The 19663-nt window shown below is 36.8% G+C and overlaps 1 protein-coding gene across 3 annotated transcripts in view; it reads right to left on the reverse strand.

The window, feature by feature from the left end:
• PDZRN4 (PDZ domain containing ring finger 4) overlaps positions 1–19663 on the reverse strand; it is a 321554-nt gene that overhangs the window by 119925 nt on the left and 181966 nt on the right. Inside the window, exon 1 of one of the 3 annotated variants that reach the window (XM_054591231.1) lies at positions 2041–2227. The exons of the other annotated variants lie outside the window; for them this stretch is intronic. Coding sequence (XP_054447206.1) covers positions 2041–2109 — 69 coding nt within the window. The 5' untranslated portion in view covers positions 2110–2227. Of the gene's footprint in view, positions 1–2040; positions 2228–19663 lie in introns of those variants that run through there. 3 annotated transcript variants of the gene reach the window in all.

Raw genomic sequence — 19663 nt, forward strand, 5'->3', positions numbered from 1 at the left:
GAACACCTGGTTAAGAACATGCTCACTTTTATGTGTGCTCAGAGCTGCTTCGCCTCCAAATAAAAATAGAAACTAGTTTGCAGCACCACACGGGGCTCCAGTTTATTATATGAGCCTATCACTGGTTCCCTTTGATATCTTATCTATTCCATTAACTCAAAAAAATAGAGCCTAAAGCTGGGGACAAACTGTAGGAGGGCTCCCCTTGGAAAAGACATGCAAGACCTTTAAGCCAGGGTTTTAACTTATGTAATAAAAGCCAGTTAAATGGAAGCCAATACTTCATTTTCCAATCCCTTTATTAAAGATCATAAGTACTGCAACTTAGGAGTAGAGAAAATAAATATATGGAGGAGTACAGGTGGAGGCAATAAAGAGCATGGCTTATCTATTTTCTCAAGATTTAGGAAGCCCTTACAGCCAAAACTCAAAGGCAAGCATTTAAAAATCCACAACAAAGGCTCCCACTCCTTAACAAATACAGTGGTCCTTTCTGGATGTAATAATCCTGCTTGATTTCTTAGTAGAATATAAACAGCTTAACCTGGGCAAAATCAGAGAGATGACACCTTCCACTTCCTCCATATTATACTTTTATATCAATTTAGTAATTTAAGAAAAAAAATAGACTGATTAATCCACTCCTCTGCTCCTCTAGCACCCAAAGAAAAACAATACTAGAACCGAAACTCCAAGAAAGCAAACTAAAGGAAAGTGTTCCACCTAGAGACTGTTTTCATGAGTCAAAGTGGATGAGAGCTTATCTATGAAATGAACATTATTTTAGCCTATCCTTGCAAGTTTGTAGTAAAAAATGAAACAAAAGGTATTGCTCCTGGTATAATTAACAACGTTAATCTTCTTTTTCCTCTCTATGGTGATAAAGGAGTCATTTTTATATTTAATTAATGCAGAGGATCATTTTGGAAACTGGCTAATGAGCCTCTGATCACATTACCATGAAAATGTGCATTAACATTGCAACTGAGGAGGCTGTTTCATGTGTAGCAAATCCACTTTGTAATTAGCCCACTGTGAAATGAATCGAGTTAGGGGGAAATCTGAGGGAGCCAGTAGGCAGTGGGCACTTGGCTGCTGCTGTGCCCACAGACCACCAACATCCCAAACATTGTCTTCCGTCAACAATACTGTCTAAACACAAAAGTAGAGTGTGTCACATCTGGACAAACTGAAGCATGGAGAAATAAACTTTGACACACAAGAAATTTGGACTTGAGCATACACCCCCAGAAAAAAACATGTCTAAATAAAATGGTAAATTAATAGAATTGTACTAAAAAATTGACAGGTTAGGAACATAGTTTTCTTATTTTTATTCTGAAAAGCCCTCAGATATAAAGAGACACCTGAATTTATACACTTTTTCCTAGTACACATACAGATATTCTAACAAGCTCTTGAAATTAATTTCTAGTACTAAACAGACAAAAAATTATTAAAAAGATTCAAGTTGTAAGAAAATTTCTTTATCTCCTTTAAGCCATGATATATCATATTTTTTCCTCTCATATAACACAAATAAACCGGGTCTCCCTCTTAAACCAAAGCAAAAATTCCTAATTAATCAAATAATTCCTCTGGCTAACAAGATTTGGCAAGAACTTTTCCTGTCTATTCAAAATAACTGAGATCATAGACCTATTAAATCCCAATATTTATGCAGACAATAATACATTTGATTTTCAAATGTAAACACCATTCCAAAAGGAAAGACGGATCTCAAAATATGACACAAATGGATCTCAGTGTTACTCCTTTTACTTGACTGACATCTTGGCAGTAGATACAAAAAATGTTAAAAAGAATCCCACAGGAAGTCATCTGAAGGGGGAGTGGCAAGGAAGCTGAAAACTGCCACCCAAAACCCAAATAAAAAGCCCACAGGCAGCAAGTCTGCCCTCAATTCTGAAATCTACTGAAAGAAAAAAAAAATAAAGCTAGCCACAATTCATTTCCCATCTTTCAGACAAACACAAAGCCTGGCTGTTTACTTGCTGGTATCAGAGACCCTGCACTCACCTGGGAAACTTCATACAGCAGTTTGTAGTGTTCCTCTCTTTTCTGAAAAGTGCACAAATTGCAGCCCATTCTAAGAAGCAGACAGAGAGAGCAAATCTTCTAATTTCCCCAGAACTGAAAGGCAAGTGAACTGAAAGGGAATCACCCTCCAGACTTGACTACTGTTTTTCATCAGTCACTTCAGTCCAGAAACAGACAAACCGCTGTTAGCTGGAAGCACAAGCCAGGGTGGTGCGTAGCAGCATGCTCTTCTTCGCTTTCCCTAAGTATCTTGCACTCACGGATACACACACAGAGTTTCCAGTCAGTTCATGGCAACACTCCCCCTGTCTCTGCATCAGTGCACATGACTACACAGATTCCAGCTCATGAATATTAATAGTGCCTCATTGATTATTTATGACAGAACATGTTAGCAGGGAGGGGTGTCATAGCTGCTGCTGATGACAGATGAATATTCACTAATTAAGAAGCAAATGTAGTGTGGTTAAACAAAATTCACTTGTGTCAATACCATCTCTGTTTATTAAGGATAGAAGGGGTGAGCACAGGGCATTTTAAAAAAAGAACATACACTTAATTTCCCCATTGATATAAGCTTTTAATATGGGAATAAGACATTGAAAAACCAGAAGTATATTTAGTTCACATCTCCATGTTTTGCAACAATTAGAAGAAATATTTTCAGCATTATTAAGTCTAGGGGAAGATAAATAGGAGCAATTATTTAAATTTATAAAATAAACACCGAGGCAAGTGAAAATTTTTGGAGTGATGTGGTGAATGAACAGCAGACAGGGGTGTTGTTCAGAGTTTTAATTCTGAGCCTAAAAAAAAATTAACTGAATAAGTTCATAGGTAAAACCACTACTTTTTAGAGAGAAAATAAGGCATATTTTCTTAGTCTAAATAAAGAACATTTAAGCAGGTATGAGTGGATAATACCTGTAGAGATAATAAATATTTTAATTAGATAATAAGGGCATATCTATTGAATATAATTTTTTAGCACTGTAATGCATGCAGATCTATACTGAAAAATAATATAGATAAAATACAATGCCTTTTCTGAGAAAAATTTCAATTATATATAGTATTTATGCTAATTTTATTAAAGTCATATAACATTTCAGAAAGCTGACATTGGCAATATTTAAATTCTAATGTAATGCACAATGACTCCATTTATGATGTTATATTTAGTATTCGTAGTGTTACAAAGGTGGGCACAGACTTGAAAACTAAGAGATATTTAGATAACAGAAGTAATGCATTTAATTGCACACTCTCACAAATACACACACTGTATTGCAAGCTGGCAATTTCTGTCCCTTAAAGATACACTGCAAACAGCTATCACAGATAATGAAAGAAAATTCCTTTTGTTCCTCCACTGACTTATCCACAACCTCTGCTAATTAAGAAGTATGTCCTTGTTCCAGCACATCCTTAAAGTGGACAGGATAGCAGGTGGGTTCCAAAGCAAAAATAATTACTTGGAAACTGATGACTCTGGTTAGGAATTAGGTATATTGGATCTTGAAGATTTTTAATTGCTCAGCATTTATGTATAGCTACTTTTGGGGGTCCAATTTCCTGAAAGTGCTTTGTCAAATGTTTAGAGTTGATAACAGGAAATGATCCTAATGAGTGCTAATTGTTAACAAATTGGCTTTGCAACTAGCAGCACCTCAACACCAGCAAGTAGTGAGGAGAGGAGCCATCATCTGCTGCTTATCAGTCATTTCCCTTGGGAGGTAATAATCCGATTTTCTGGGTCTAATTTCACCTAACAGCCTGGATGAAAGCCAAGCTGAGAGACCTCCGTGGAAGGGGCATCTTAATTGGGAACACTGCTTGTGAACAAAGTTCACCAGGACTTGATGCAAGCTGGAAACCACTTGTAGTGGATATTAATTGTTTTGACTCCTTTGTGGAAACAATGTTTACAAGGAGGGATTTGAGGAGATGTTTATGAAAATCAATGGTGGCCACAAACAGGAGCAATTACTTTCGGTGCAGTTGTAAAATATATATACTTCCTAAAATTTTAATTTTCTCTGAGTCTGTACATCACTTTCCATGAAGTGTTCTTATGCCAGAGTTTACATCCTAAAAGTAAGCACTGCCTATTTATATGAAGAATTCTGTATTGCTGGACTGCAAAAGAATTAATGATTTTAAATTCTGTTCACTAAAAAGTCAGACCAATGAATTAGAATGCAGTAAGGCAAGGATGGTTCAGTCATCTATCACTGAAACTGTTTGCTTCCTCCACTGATGAAACTTCTATATGTGACAGGTTTTACAAGCTAAATAGGAAACAATGATTAAAGTTACCATTGCTCATTGGAGCTTCCTTGCCATAATATTTTGTAGTTAGCTTTCACAGAAAAATTAAACAATCAAAAGTGGTAGCAGGAAAGGTGGAGACAAGTGTATTTGAACAAAAAGTAAAAATTTAAAAAAATTATGGACACTTTGTGAAAGACTTTACAACAACAACAACAAAACAATCATATCTTTAAAATATGTTTTCTTAGTCATCAGAAAGTAAAAAATGAACATTAAAGTCAGCAATTTCAAATTGAAGTTTTTCTTTCAAGAATCTCTCTGGCTATTTTCTTTATTCATTATTAGTCCCTCTGTTCTTTTGTTTCTATTTCAGAAAGCAAGGACAGCTTCCCTAATCATTTATCAAATGCTGCCCTTGCCTATATATCCTGGGAGGACACTATCTTCTGCTACAACTGGGCTCATCTCACAGAATTTAAGGGTGATTTGAAAAAGGGTGACCCATAATTCCAACATTGTCTAAATTTCATTAGAACATGACAGTCAGGGTTTTGTTTGTTTTTTTTAAATATTTGAACAGCAAAATCTTGTATTAGAATATAAAGTTGTAAGTAGATAGATAAAAAATTACTCTGAACAATATTTTAAAAATACAAACAGTGCCCTGGCTGGTGTGGCTCAGTGGATTAAGCACTGACCTGCAAACCAAAAGGTCACCAGTTCAATTCCCAGTCAGGGCACAGGCCTGGGTTGCGGGCCAGGTCTCCAGTATGGGGTGCACAAGAGGCAACCACACATTGAGGTATCTCTCCTTTCTTTCTCCTTCCTTTTCCCTGTCTCTAAAAATAAATAAATAAAATCTTTAAAAAATACAAATGGATTATATATTATCTCTCTTGAGAAGTAATAATAATTGGGATTAATTAAAAATTAAGCAGAGAACAGATGACTATTTTTCCAAATATCCTTTGAAAAAAAATTCACCAAAGTGTGAAAACATGTTGGATATGTATTTCAAGATATAGTAACTTAGTTTAATTGCCTTTGTGTTCGTTCACTCCCTTAAAATGCATGGCATTCAAAATAGGACAGGTTTGCCAAAATCCAGACTGACATCTAAGTGGGTTAAGTGAGAGACAAATGAAAAAAAAACCAAGAATCCAGCATTTATGTTGCTTTTCTTACATAAATTGTGCCACTGGGTAACTAAAGAGTAGATGAGAAAGTTTCTCTTTATTGAATAATTCTAGCCAGGAATGATAGATCGTGCCCGTGCCAGCAATCCTAAATTAATTAATGGGTCTAGCTACTGAGAATTAATGGTTGCTAACATCACACACACACACACACGCATGCACTCGTGATAACTGGACATTGTGGACCACCTGAAAGGAGAAAATGGCACTACTTTTGAAAGAGCCTTTCCAATGTGAGCAAATTACAGAGATTACAGAAGACAGGGGAGAACATTAAACTATACCATGAAGATGCAATCAGCCAAATGCAGACTGTGGGCAGCTAAACAAACAAATACATATTCCAGTTTCTGAGAGAAAAGGACAGAGAAAGAGAGGGAGAAGGAGAAGGAAGCAGAGAGGGGGAGAGAGAGAGAAAGGAAGAGAGGAAGAGAGAGGGAATAGTGAAAGGGACTAGAGATAGATGTGACGAGGAGGGAACCTACAGATTAAGAGACTCCAGCAACATTTAAAGCACAAGTTAAGCTATATATTTTAGGCATGCATATCATTTGGGTAATAAAATTATAAATAAAAGTAAGAAAATGATTACCAAAAAAAGTCAAGATGATGGCTATTCTTTATGGAAGGAGAGATGGCTGTGATCAGAAGGGGGCACAGAAAGTTTCAGTGTGGCTGACAAAACTCCAACTCTTGATGCACTAGGTGGTCACATTATAATTCATATTATTGACTTTTCTTTTACGTGTTTTTTATGTTTTTGCTATGTTTACAAAAAGACATTTTAAAAACTAATTCACGAAGAGTCTGTGCTTATGTCCCATCCCTGGTGGTCAGGGCAGCACGTGGCCGCAGCCCCTACTCTGGGAGGGAGGCTCCATCCAAATGTTACTCCTTTGAATCACCAGTCTCCTGAGACGGCAACAGCGGCCATAAACTGTAGATGACCTTCTTCTCTATTGCCTTTCCAATGACTCTGATGTTCTTTTTCCTCTGCTGGTGTGGAGGTCAGTAGGTCACTCCATCCTATCACCTTCCCCGTGTCCTTACCTCAGTCATATGACCTTCTAACTAGGTCTATTACCTACCTTGACACTTAGCTTACGAATTTCAGTCACAGTCCCAATCCTGCCTTCATGTTAGAGGGTACTTGGGCACACTGAGTAGACACTTAGCTGCCTACCCCTTTCTAAAGCTTGCTTTCTTATATTCAAAAGAATCGAGCCTCAGAGAGACAGTGACTTGCTCAAGGTCAAACTGAATAAAGAGATCTGGACTCAGTTCTCCAGTTACAAATTCCATGGTTGAATTCGATAGCTAATTTGCTGAGCTAACTCTCTTGCAGAGGAAGCTAGAAGCTACATCGATACGCCTTTCCCTGATCCTGATGACTTAGGAAATGGAGGAGAGCACTTAAAATTGCTGAAACTGGAAAGAGACAAAATAACTAAAAATAGATCTAGCCTGAAATGAGGGAAGTGAGTTGTGGTTAAATATGTAAATTCTATTTATCAAAGTACTGAAATGTTTTTATATGCCACAGCTAAATACCTTCAGTCAGCTAATACCTCCCATAACTAGTCACTAGGCACTGTACCAGAGTGCACACGAGAAATGACCAGCTCATCCCAGGGCTTTCTAGCTTAGCACTCAAAGTTCTATATCCTAGGAACAACCCCAGTCCTGAGCAAATTGCTCACTGGAGTGTACACCTCTTTTCCAGGCTGCAGAGAAGCTGAACTGCTGTATATAGATTTCTATCTTCCTATCTTTGCCCCAGATTTTACCTTATCCTGTTTATTCTCCAGAAACTCCCAAATCAATCTATTGACGCTTTGTAGCCCAGTTTAAATTCTCTCTCCTCCCTGGCCTCATGAAGTTAAAGTAATGATCTCTTCAGGTTCTGAATTCAAAGTACGTTTTATCCATACCCATCTCAAGACATACTGCACCTCTACTTTGTATCATTTTTATATACATACTTTCTCCCTTAAGTGCAGCAGTAACGTACATCCTGGGAGAAATGGAGTGGGTTGGTCAATTGACTTTTGACTTCTGAAACTCCTAGCATGGCTTCTATCCCAATGAAGCTATGTTGAAGGAATGAATGTGCCTGGAATATAAGCAGACCTGATTCTAGTAAAGTGACATAAATTTGTGTTTGTGTGCTTATAACTAATTGCCACGTGACATTCTTTTCCCCAATCAGGCTGTTTTGAGAATGCTAAGTCAAAGGACTGAAGAACCATAAACATAAGGTATATTTAATTTAGTTTAATTCTATAAACATAAATCTGAAAGTCTATGAAATAAATATTTCTGTGACAGATACACAAATAAATGAGGTATGATTGATCACATGCATTTTTAGCAGTTATTTGTGTATTTATATGTATATACTTTATATACATTTAAATATATACTCTGCTCCACATATCAGTCACATAATCACTTATATATTCCACAAACATATATTGGGCATTTATTATATGACTGATGGTATATGAATGCCACGTGTTTAGGATTATGTACCATCTCATTTGATTTTCACAATGTCTCTGAGGTAAACATGCCAAATATTATTCCTTATTTATTAATGAAGAAATCATTAGATATCAAAATTTCCATTGCCAGGAGACCTAGAGCTTTTGTGTTTTGACTTTAATCTGTGCAATATCAATTAATATCATGAATTTACAAAAGCCCCTCTGCTGATACTGCCCAAATGATATCCATTTGCTTGGTTATAGTTCAGCAGATAATGAGTAACCAAACATCCTTTTCACATTGTATTCACTAGGTGGCCATCTTCATTTTGTATCTACACTCATTGCTCACTTTACCAACTTATTATCGCCTAAGAATTGTCAAGTTATTAGACTAGACTCTAATGGAAAGAAAGGGAGTGGAGTTGCAAAGAAGAGGACTAGAGTTCCTGTCTAAACCTTGTCATTATTACCTATGTGGCTTTGTGTAACTTACACACTCTGTAATAACACCTTGCAGGCAGACTGTAAAGATGGAATGAGAAAAAAATGCATGAGAAATGATTCACAAACTGTGAAGTATTTTGTCCATATTGGTATGAAGGTTCAGCATGGGTTTTAGAGTCAGTCTGTCCTGGGTCAAGTCTCAGTTTCCCTAATTTCTATCTATATGATGTTGGGCAAGTTAGGGTTTTTTAAAATCTTCTCTGTTTCTTGGTTTCTCATCTCTGAAAGAAGTATAATAACGGCATCTATCAAACAATTATTGGAAGGGATAAACTTGTTGTGATAACATGGATGAAGTGTACCTGGCACATAGTATGTACCTGATATGTACTGGTCGATAGTAGTCATATGATTATGAGTGGTATAATAATGATCTCTATTTTAGAGTTCCAGGTTATCTGTTTCTGATTTTGCTGTGATAATAAATATCTACTATATTACTTAACATTTACTTCATTGAAAATATATATTCGTACTTCTGCCTACTTTGTTTGCTAAAACATAGTTATGTTGATCATACAACTTCTAAAAGGCTGTTTCCCAGCCTTTTGTATTAAAAATAGCAGCAGAGGAAGCAATCATTGTGTAAATGTGATACATACACACACATTTCTTTTGTGTAAAGAATGTAATGCAACACTTTCAGAGTAATAACTCTGAAGTTCTATTTATTTCACTTAATGCATAATGTGTAAGTAATGTGAACATAAGTATACAAGAAATCAATGAGAGCATCAAGCAAGGTTTATGCAATTATTAAATAGGTAGTCCGATGATATTTCTTTGAGGAATTTTAATGACTACTAATATAGCCCAGTATAATGCTGGCTTTCTTGATTTAATCATCTGGCCATGACTTTCACAGGTATCATGTTTCGGTAATGACACACTGTTTAGGAGTATGTTGGATTTCCCCAGAAGACTACCATCATCATTTTTAATTCTACAAACGTGGCCTAGTAAAAGCTCAGTAAATACTTTCGTCCATCCAGTATTTACTGAACATTATTATGAGTATAGTGATAATTCCTAAAGATTTTTTGAAAATAAGAGCTAACACTTATTTAGTATTTTTAAATACCAGTCATTGTTCTAGGACTGTAAGCTATTAATTTCATTTAATCCCCATGCCAACCCTTTGAGGTAGGTAATGTTACTATCTCCTCTTGACAGGAGTAGTAAATGGGTAACATTAGTAGGAAATGGGGGAGCTGAGATTCTAATCCAAGTAGTCTGAATCCATTACTTAACCAGTATTTTATTTTATTATTTTATTTTAATTTAATTTAATTTTATTTTATTTTACTTTATTATTTTATTTTCTAGATGGCTAGAAGTAGCATTCTGGGGACGCTTATAGCACACTGAGGTGTAAGAATTTCCCCAAGGACCAGAATGTAGTCTCAAATTAACTCCCAGGTTCCAAGTTGTGTCCTCAAGCTTGGCTGCATAAAATAGATTGAATAAATCTAAGCAGTTTCATAACCTTACTTCACTCCACTGGTGATGGGGTATTGCTGCACTGAATATGTGCCAATAACTGTAAAATATTTTTTCTTCTTAATATTTATTATAGTAGAGAATATATTCATTGCTAGCAGGGCAGTCGTATCTCTATAAAAGAGAATTAACAGTTACTTTAGATGAGTAAATTTGGAGGTTTTGAGAAAAGTGAAGTATAGATTTGCTGATGACTCCCAGGTTTAAATCTCCAGACTTATTTTCTCTCTCTTTTTAATTTTTTTATCCTCACTCAAGGACATTTTTTTTTCATTGCTTCTAGAGAGAGAGGGAGGGAGAGAGAGGGATACCCATCAGTCACCCCCTTGTACGCACCTGACTAGGGATCACACCCATGACCCTTTGGTCTACGGGATACTGCTCCGACCAATGGAGCCACACCGGCCAGGGTTTATTTTCTCTCTTAACCTCCAGAGCCACTCGTTCACTGACTAGTATGTTAACATATGGGCTGTTAGCAAAATCCACAGTACATTAAATTCAGCTTATCAAAACTTAAGTCATAATCCTCTCCCCCTAAAACTACTGCTCTCCTTGTGCTCTGCATCAAAGAATGGCCCAGCTGTCCCCAGGCGAGCGTGTCTGAGGTCTGAGGTCTGAGCATCTGCTTTAGCTCTTTCTTCTCCCAACACCTGAAGATCAAGCACTGCCAAATTGAGCTGCTTAACCTCTCCTTTCTTCTTTCCCAGGCCACTTTCCTACATTCAGGCTACTGTCTCTTCTCAGTGGTGTCCTTCATTCACTCGTGAGCATTTGGAGTTTACAATACTATAAGGGAGCCAACTGTTGGGTTCTTGCCTCTCTCTGTTTACAAACATGCCTTGATGAGCCCTTCTTACCTTGAGATCCCTGGCCCCTATTTCTCGCTCTTTCTCTCCCGTCCCACACACATATACACAAGATAACACTCAACGAAATATTCCTGCTCTAGGTGAATAGATCACATCTCTACTAACACCACTCCCTATGTCTTTTTGGTATCGTTCCCTATTTCATGACCTTAACAGATTCTAGACTCTACTTTTCTATCTGGCTCTGTGAAATGTGAACTCTCCTCTCTTGCACTTAGACTCTGCACATCTTTTCAGTCATTATAATGATATTCAAGATATGGAAAGGTCTCAGATCTCACACAGTGAGAGGAATCAATGAATCAATCAATAGAAAGATAATCATTGCATAAACTATCCAGGTAATAATAGTGGTTATGTAGGGAATTCACACAGGGTGATGTGATGGACAGTAACAGGGTCATCTTTCTTGACATTTTAGAACCGGGACTGTTTCTTTTGTACCCTGCCTGCTTATATATGTGTATATATAGAATCAAACAGATATAAATGAAGAAAAATAAGGCAGAGAGGGGGCATAGCAAGCAAAGATGAGTTATTTTAGTGGTGTGTTCAAAGGCTAAATTCTTCTCCACCTCATGACCCTAGGAAATTACTTACCTTTTGTGGTCCTGGCATATTCAGACCTATCCCATCCCACTGCCACTTCTGTTTTATCATGAAAATGGCCTTATTATGGCTGTTTAAAACATTAGCATTATCAATCAACCTGTTAATAGAGCATAGATTTCTGTGAAACTGATGATACAGAATGATTGCATAAAAATTCTTGCCTGGGGCACCATTATCATCAGAATGAGACTTTGAAGACAGCTAGAAATGTCTTTGACTCTCATTCTAAAAAACTTTCTGCATGAACTTGAACAAGTTACACACTCTTTAGATGCCTCAATTTCCTCACTGTGAGATACAGATACTCATAGTACCTACCGCAAAGGGATTTTGTGAACACATGCTTTACCTGGAGCCTGCTCCATGTAGGTGCTCAGTAAATATTGGCTAATATTATTACATCTGATACTATCATCTTGTTGAAGGGTCTAAACTGTATAATTGTGAAGACATTCAAAAAAGCAGGCAGCTATATTATTGTCTTTTCTGCATTTTTGCAAATAACTGCATATATACTTTGAAACATCAGTTTTCTTCCAGGAGGGGCTGGATTCCTCTATGGTAAATGATGGTTGATGTCATAGTGACTGAAAGCCAGAAAGGAGGAGAAAAGATCTATTATGGTTATGGGAGGTAGGAACTGGGTCAAGACACAGACTCCCTTAATTCAAAAATGTTTGCTGAGTCCCTCCTGTTTACCATACTCTGTGTGGGTCTCTAGCGCATGGCTCTTAATCAAGAGTGTGCATCTCGCTCACTTGTGAGGTTTTTATGAATTACACACACACAAGTTCTAACCCTAGGCTTCTGAGTCCTTGGCATGTACATTTTCAAACAATCCACAGGAAATTCAGATGTGTGCATACCTTCCCCTCCTCCAAATCTAGATGTAAGGTGTTAAACTTGACACTCCCTAGAATGCCTCCCATAATTATAATTTCTAATGTGGTTTCTTACATGATTATGAAGGTCACTGGGTGTTTGTCACTAATTTACAGAAAGAACTATCATTTACAAAGCACCTATTATACCAACAGCTTTAAGTCTCGCAAAAATTTTATGAGATACATGCGGGGCTTTTTTCCCACATAAAAAAACCAAGGTTCAGAATACTATGTGATTTGATCAAAATCACACAGCTGCTAAGCGGCAAAGCTGAGATTTAAATCCAGTTGGGCTGAACTCTAAGACTCTGCTCTATCTGGTAAGGAAGTAAGGGAAAACATAGTGCAGTGTCTTTAGTCCTACATTCCATGAATATGGAATGAATTCCAGAGTTTGTGGTAGGGCTGAGCTCCCATCAAAGTCATTGTCTTCTTTTGCAGTTTACAAGACATCTCCTACCTATGGGTTGTACTGATGAGCACATTTTTATTATACCTGTGGCAAGGCTGGGTTTTAGCACCTGACATCAGTTATATGGTTAAGCATGAAGAGCCACCATCTCCTAGTGGGACAGTGAGTGGCCCAAGTTCCAGGTATCAGTGACAGGAAAAGGGAATTAAGTGACTGCTTATTGAGTTCTATGTTAATAAGAGGATTTTCTATAATGTGCCGTAATTGGTCAAGAAGTGTACAAATCTATATCCTCTGCTAAAAGATATGATTCTTTGTTGATTTTTAGTATTTCTGGATACCAAGTTCAACCTGTGTGGAGACTACTTGCTTGTCATTTGCAATCTGCTTCACAAGGAGCAGTAGGTATTAGGGATAAGGCACATAGGGTCACAAAGCATATGGTTTCCAAGGAGTGGTAATGAAGAGTATGCCTTGAAAATTGTTTCAGGCTGTAATTCTTAAAATTGATGGTGCTTTTAATCTAGCTATGTGTAAGCCTATTTTTTAGTTAGGCAGAGGTAGGCCCAGTAGTCTAGTGATTAAATCCAGTGGGGAAGGGCCAAATTTACCCATCACATGCCTGCAAACACAAAACACCAATGTAATGAAGTCACATGGTGAAAGAGCCCAGGTCTCTGACTCATTACTGGGAGAAAGTCATTCAGATGAGCTTCCAGACCTGCATCCAACTATGTATAAAGGATAAATGCAACTTTACTTCATTAAACCACTAAGGATTTGAATAGTTTGTCACCCCAGCATAGCTTAGCATGACTAATACTCAAAGACAGCACTTCTGGGTTCATGTATTTAAACAAATAAGTGAGCACAAAAAAGCTCAACTCATCAGGACTCAGTAACAGGTCATGATGGCTTCTAGGGACCACTTCAGCAATTCTGAAAGAAATATAGCAACATGACCTGCTATCATTGAATGCATACTCAGAAAGAGCAGTACAAAAATTTGACTAAATTTACCTATACCATTCAGATTTTCATCAGATCATTTGTTTAACCATAAAGATAAGCAGTAATTTTTGGAAAGAAAGGAGAATAAATCCAACAAAAGGACAGTTTTATAGAAGCAAACTAAGTATATGCATGGTGTGATCATACAGAGTTAATGATCCCTTGGAGAGAAACCTTGCCCATTTTGGAAAGACTGATGCTCAGAGGGGTTTTGTATCTTAATTGGGTTAAGACAGCAACTCTGCAGCAAACAAACAGCATTAGTAGGTTAAGTTGATTCCAAATCAAGTGATAAATATTTTTAAATAAAGGAGAGTGGGCCTGAAGGAAACCAGACATAGGATGGAATGGTTTTTAATGTAGTTTAGAGAATAGAAATTTCCAGAGCATGAGGAACTTCTCGACACAGAAAGGGTAATGGAACAACATGGTCTGCGAAATCAAAAAGTCATGGGTTTAAATCCCAGCTTTACAATTTGAACAACAAAACCAGGCTCAACTCAGTTTCCCATTTGTGAAACAAAGTTAATAGCTTCTGCTTCATGGCATAGTTGATAGGCTTACATGAAATGCTGTTCCTCATATAAGACCATCTTTTTCTACGGCAGCTCCAAAGAGTCTTACCACTTTGGGAATGATTTGGACAGGTTACAGCTACTCACTTGTTCAAAATTTTAACAGCTAAGTTTGTTAACACCAACTATTTAGGTACTGGGGTGGGGTGTGGGGGTCCAATGGTATGCTAAAATGAAAACCTCTGATTTAGAGAGAGACTTGGGAGTACGAAACTGATGTTAGAAGTTGGGCAAAATTTTTACAGTAGTATGTGTGTGAAATACAATATTACATGCAAAAGGTCAGAAGCACCAGATTACATAGACTCAGTAAAATTTTGGGAAAATTGTCCTAGCAGAATGAGTCTCAAAAATTTATCTAACTTAAATTCATGCTGAGGAGTGTAAAATAACAACAGAAAACCAGAATTGAGCATATGTTGCCAATTTTTAACCAACAAAGAGGAGTTGTTGAACAAAGAAAATCAGAACGTAACGATTTAAGAAAACCAGAATAAGCATACATAAAAGGAAAGAAGATGCTAGAGGATAGGAGCTGGTCTAATCATTTTATAGATGCCTCAAATAAATGTCATACTGACAAAAGAAATTTCCATTGCATGCATGCACATACATACACACAGAATGAGATGTGTATTTTGTGCATGTATATATTTATGCCTACGTGTATATTTAAAAATTTTGGACACTAGTAATGATTTCTAATATATTTTATTGCTGGAAATTTATGATAATAGTCATAACCAACAAAAGCTCCTTGAAGTACCAGAAGATCTGCGAGGTGCACAATTCATTGGACTGAGAATACATTTTAAAATTTCTGTCATGTACGAGCAGATACATAATATTCTCTTTTAATATTAATTAGGAACATGAAAATAAGCTATATTTGTATTAACTCTACTTTCTTCGCTTTAATGATAAACCTATTTAACTATTTCCATAGGTGTGGTATACAATGTACAAGACAGAGAGAATAAAATTACAAATAAAGGCAAAATTGATAACACTGTCAGGCCTAAGAGATACTAAGATAATAAGCCAAGAGATTCTAATTAAAAACAATCAGTTAAATCCATTTATTCATTCAACAAGTATTTATTGATACACATGGGTACTCTGCTAACCTTAAATAATTAAATAAATAAATCATTAAAACAGAATTATCAGTAGAGATATAGAGTAATAATCACTGTGGGATATTAGCTGGTTAAGAAATCTATTTTTATATATCACTTACTTATAAATATATGATACAGGTATGTGTATTTCATTGTTGGTAATTTTGACTGTTTCTCGGAAAAATATAAGGTAGGATAGATTTAGCAGGCAATGATGGAGGAGTTGAAGAAAAATTGTTGGTAGAAGAAATAGTGAAAAAATGGTAAATACTTGAGAAAGTACGAGGATATTAAGGGCATAGCAAGTAATTTAATCTGCAGGGTGAAATGTGGAACCCCCTCAGGAGAGAGGAACTTGACTATTAGGGGAAGAATCTTGATGGCCTATATTCCTTATTTCTAAGGTGGATAATAAAGAGCTACTGAAGATTTCTGTGTAAGGGAGTGTCAAAATCCAAGTCATTATTTCAATTTCTCAACTCTTCAGCTGGAAGAAACAAATAGGAATCTAATAACAGCATTAGTAATAAAAAATAAATCTTTTACGATAGCGTACGAGTGGTGTTGAAAAAGGGAAATGGAAAGAAAGGGTATACAGAATAAGTGAGAAATGCTACAGAGATCAGAAGAAGCTATTTGCCAAGTCAATGGCAAAGGATAGGAGGAAAACAAAGACCATATTTGTAAGATTGGGTGTCCAGGTTAAAGGCTATGTCATTAAAAGAAATAAGGAAGTCAGGAGGAAGAACTATTATGTAAGCAGATTGGAACTGGATATGATGACCCCGAGGTACTTCTCAGAATGAAGATGTCCTTTATGGAGTTGAAATTTTGATTAGAGAGGACAAAGACAATGACATGAATGTGAAGGTCACCAGTATGTACATCGTATTTGGAACCTAGGTACTGAGTTGGGAATTTAAAAACAAATTTTTTTTTAAAAAAGGGATCATCAACTGAACTTTTGCATATTTTTAGGTAAAAATATCAGAAGAGGAAGGACCAGAGGGGAAAGACAAGGATGAAGGGAGTTGAGAATCCAGAGAAATACAGTTTCAAAACTGAGGTGCTCCTCAAGTAAAGGCATGGGCAATTTAGAAGTGTGGGAAGGGAAAAGAATTAAAAGAGCTCACAGCAGATGTCCTTGCATTTAGTGATGTGGGAAGTAAGGGTATGGCTTCCCGAGTTTAAATTAAAAAAAAAAAAACCCAACCAACAATATTACTTAAAAAAATCAGGTATACAACAAATAGCAGTAATTTCAAGTACTTCAATGCTGAAGAAAACTAAATTTCCACAGGGACATGGAAACTGCCCCTTGGAAGTGATAACTTGCTTTGCTTTTTTCATGATAGAACTTACATCAAGCAGATGCAAAACAATTGAGGTTCCAAGTAATCTAATAACATGAGGGATGTAAGAGAAACACCAACTATTACCAAGAAGAATTCCTCATGCATTGGATGCATCTAACAGCTGGCTAGTTTGATTTAAAATTACAATTTGAACAGATATAAACTCATTTCTTGACAGTCATTACCCGCCAGTCATAAAAGTGTCATTAATTCTGCAGTAGTCAGCAAAATGTTTTGTAATGATCTAACACTAATGCACCCCACTCCTATAAAACCCCCGCAGCAGCAAAGGTTTACTCTGTAATACTAGTTGGGTTATCAGGAGCTTAAAATCCCTGCCAATGCACCTGCTTTCCAGAAGATCATTAGGTAAAAATCCCAAGGCAGCACGATCAACCTGGCTTCCGTTACCTTACCGTCTGCTAGAGAAGAAAATTAATGTTATTCCATGAGTCTCTCTCCCAAAATTGGCTAGTGTATAGCTATGGGGCCAGCTGTCTGGGGGGTGCTTAGGTCTGTTCTAAGCTGACCCAGCTCATTGTCTGTTTGGCTCCCAAGTCCCAACATAGCACACTAACACACCAACTGCAGCCTGCACCAGCTGTTACACTATTGTACAGGTACTTACAGGATTACAGCGCACGGAACCACTAGGTTAGCAGTGAGTACTTTGCTGTCCAACCACAGCTTTATGGCAACTCTCACAGAAGCCATTGCATTCTTTAAACAGTATAAAACCAGAACACCGGAATGAAACAGGCATTCAAGACAAGCAGAAAAGGAAGGTTCCTAATACAGGACTATTTCTAAAGTCTGTTTAAGGAAGGCTTTCGCTTTTAGTCTCATTTCCTATAGAAAAAAAATATATAAATTAGCATGGGAAAGGCTGCTTTATCTCCAAATGGATTTACATAGCCTTACTCTGAAATCTGCTTTTCTTCTGGCTACAAGAAGCCAAGCAGGACATCCCATCAAATTTCAAGAGGAGATTTGTCACATTTGACTGGTTCTCAGACTGTGGAGTCGTCAGCTGGATGCTGATCTAAGACAGCAGTCACCTCACCACAGACACCCACACCCTACACTGGTCACCCAACATATTCTTCTCCAGTCAAACCCTTTTCCTTCGGCTACTGCTATACCCACTCAGGGGAACAGCAATAGATCATCGCTTCCCTCATATATCAGAGCTGTCCTCCAGGAGGACTGCAGTGAAAATTGCTTAGTTTTACATAACAGCCAACTCTGAAATTTCATGGTAGAAAAGTAGCCACAGGCAAAATGTAGTGAATCTCATACAATCTCCGGTTTAACCATTTAAAATAGGACAAAGTCATGACTATTTATAGAGATGCAGCTTGCTTTTGGATTTGCATGAAGCACAATCGCAATTTTTAACAAGTCAGGGATTTTTTTAAAACGAGGAATAAAATTCCTTAAAGGCCATTTTTAAAGTTGGTATCTTTATGGAATAACTATGATTACTTCCTTGTTTTGATGCAAGCTACAATGCCTTTGTTAGTTTGAAAATGTATTTCACAGTATCTTTCTTCCAGTTACTCTTTCCAGATAATGTGCCAGTAGAAATGATACCAATGATTCATTTAGGATGACAGCTTACTTTCAATTAATGTTCCATAGAATGAAAGCAATGTTTCTATGTTTTTCAATTTAGATTTTAAAGCATGTTGCTATTTTTAAAAAGTGAATACATGCAAACATCATGTGCTTTTGATGTTTGTCAATGTCAGTTATAAATAAAAATAAATGATAATCTGCTGCAGAAGAATGCTCATAGAAGCAAGCAAAAGAAACCCAAACAAACCCTATTAGAACTGCATAAATTCTACTTTGTCATTCAATGTTCAGTTTTTTAAAATAAAAATATACAAATATACAAATCTGTAATTACACAAGTTATATGATTATATAAGATAAAGACTACTTATTATCTGTTCTAAGGATGAATAATTAGAAAATTAATGAATAGGGGTTGTTTGTGGTACATGACTAACAAGAGGCTTGGCATGTTGTACCAAGTTGTCATTAGATAGGCATATATAGAAAAGAAGCAAGTGTCGGTAAATCTTGAGACCCACACAATGTGCCTTACTTCAACCTTCCACTACCTCTACTCCCTCAATGCACACTGTCTAGTCTTACCATTCTCCAACATTTTCATGTACATTACTCTGTGCACTTTGAGGGATGTTATTTCCTCTACTTTGAATGCTAACAACCCATCTAAGAATTTGAGTTCTACCCCTTCTATGTGCTTTTTCCTTCTTTCTGAAGCAGAACTGGTGCTTCCTTCTCTGTACCTCCATACCACTATATAATTATTGCCAGTCTAGGAATTCTGACTTTGCCTCCAACTTGCCTGCTGGATGGTGACATCTGGGAGGACAAGCACCCTCTCTGCCCTTCTGTCATCTTGAATACTGCCTGGCACACAACAGACACTCGGTAAGGACTAGTGGATGATTGAATGAGATGTGTGAAACTAAAATAGCAGCCAAAAAAGGAAGAACAACATACATAAATCTCTTAAACTATTAGCCTTGTCAATGATACTCCTAATTGCTCACCCTGAAAGTAGGTAATGCTAATTAGTTTGTGTTGACAATGGCACATACCAAAATTCCTCTGGCCAAATACGGCATTGCTTATAAAACAACCATCAATTTAGTATCAGCTTTTGGTTGGTGGGGCAGGGAAAAAGAAAAATACCACAACATTAAAAGTATGTATAAATTGTAAGCCTTTTTTTTAACTTTTCCAATAATATGAAAATATT

This window comes from Pteronotus mesoamericanus, unplaced genomic scaffold (genome assembly GCF_021234165.1).
Source record: "Pteronotus mesoamericanus isolate MK-2021 breed Mesoamerican mustached bat unplaced genomic scaffold, CSHL_Meso_final scaffold_21, whole genome shotgun sequence".
Taxonomy (NCBI): domain Eukaryota; kingdom Metazoa; phylum Chordata; class Mammalia; order Chiroptera; family Mormoopidae; genus Pteronotus; species Pteronotus mesoamericanus.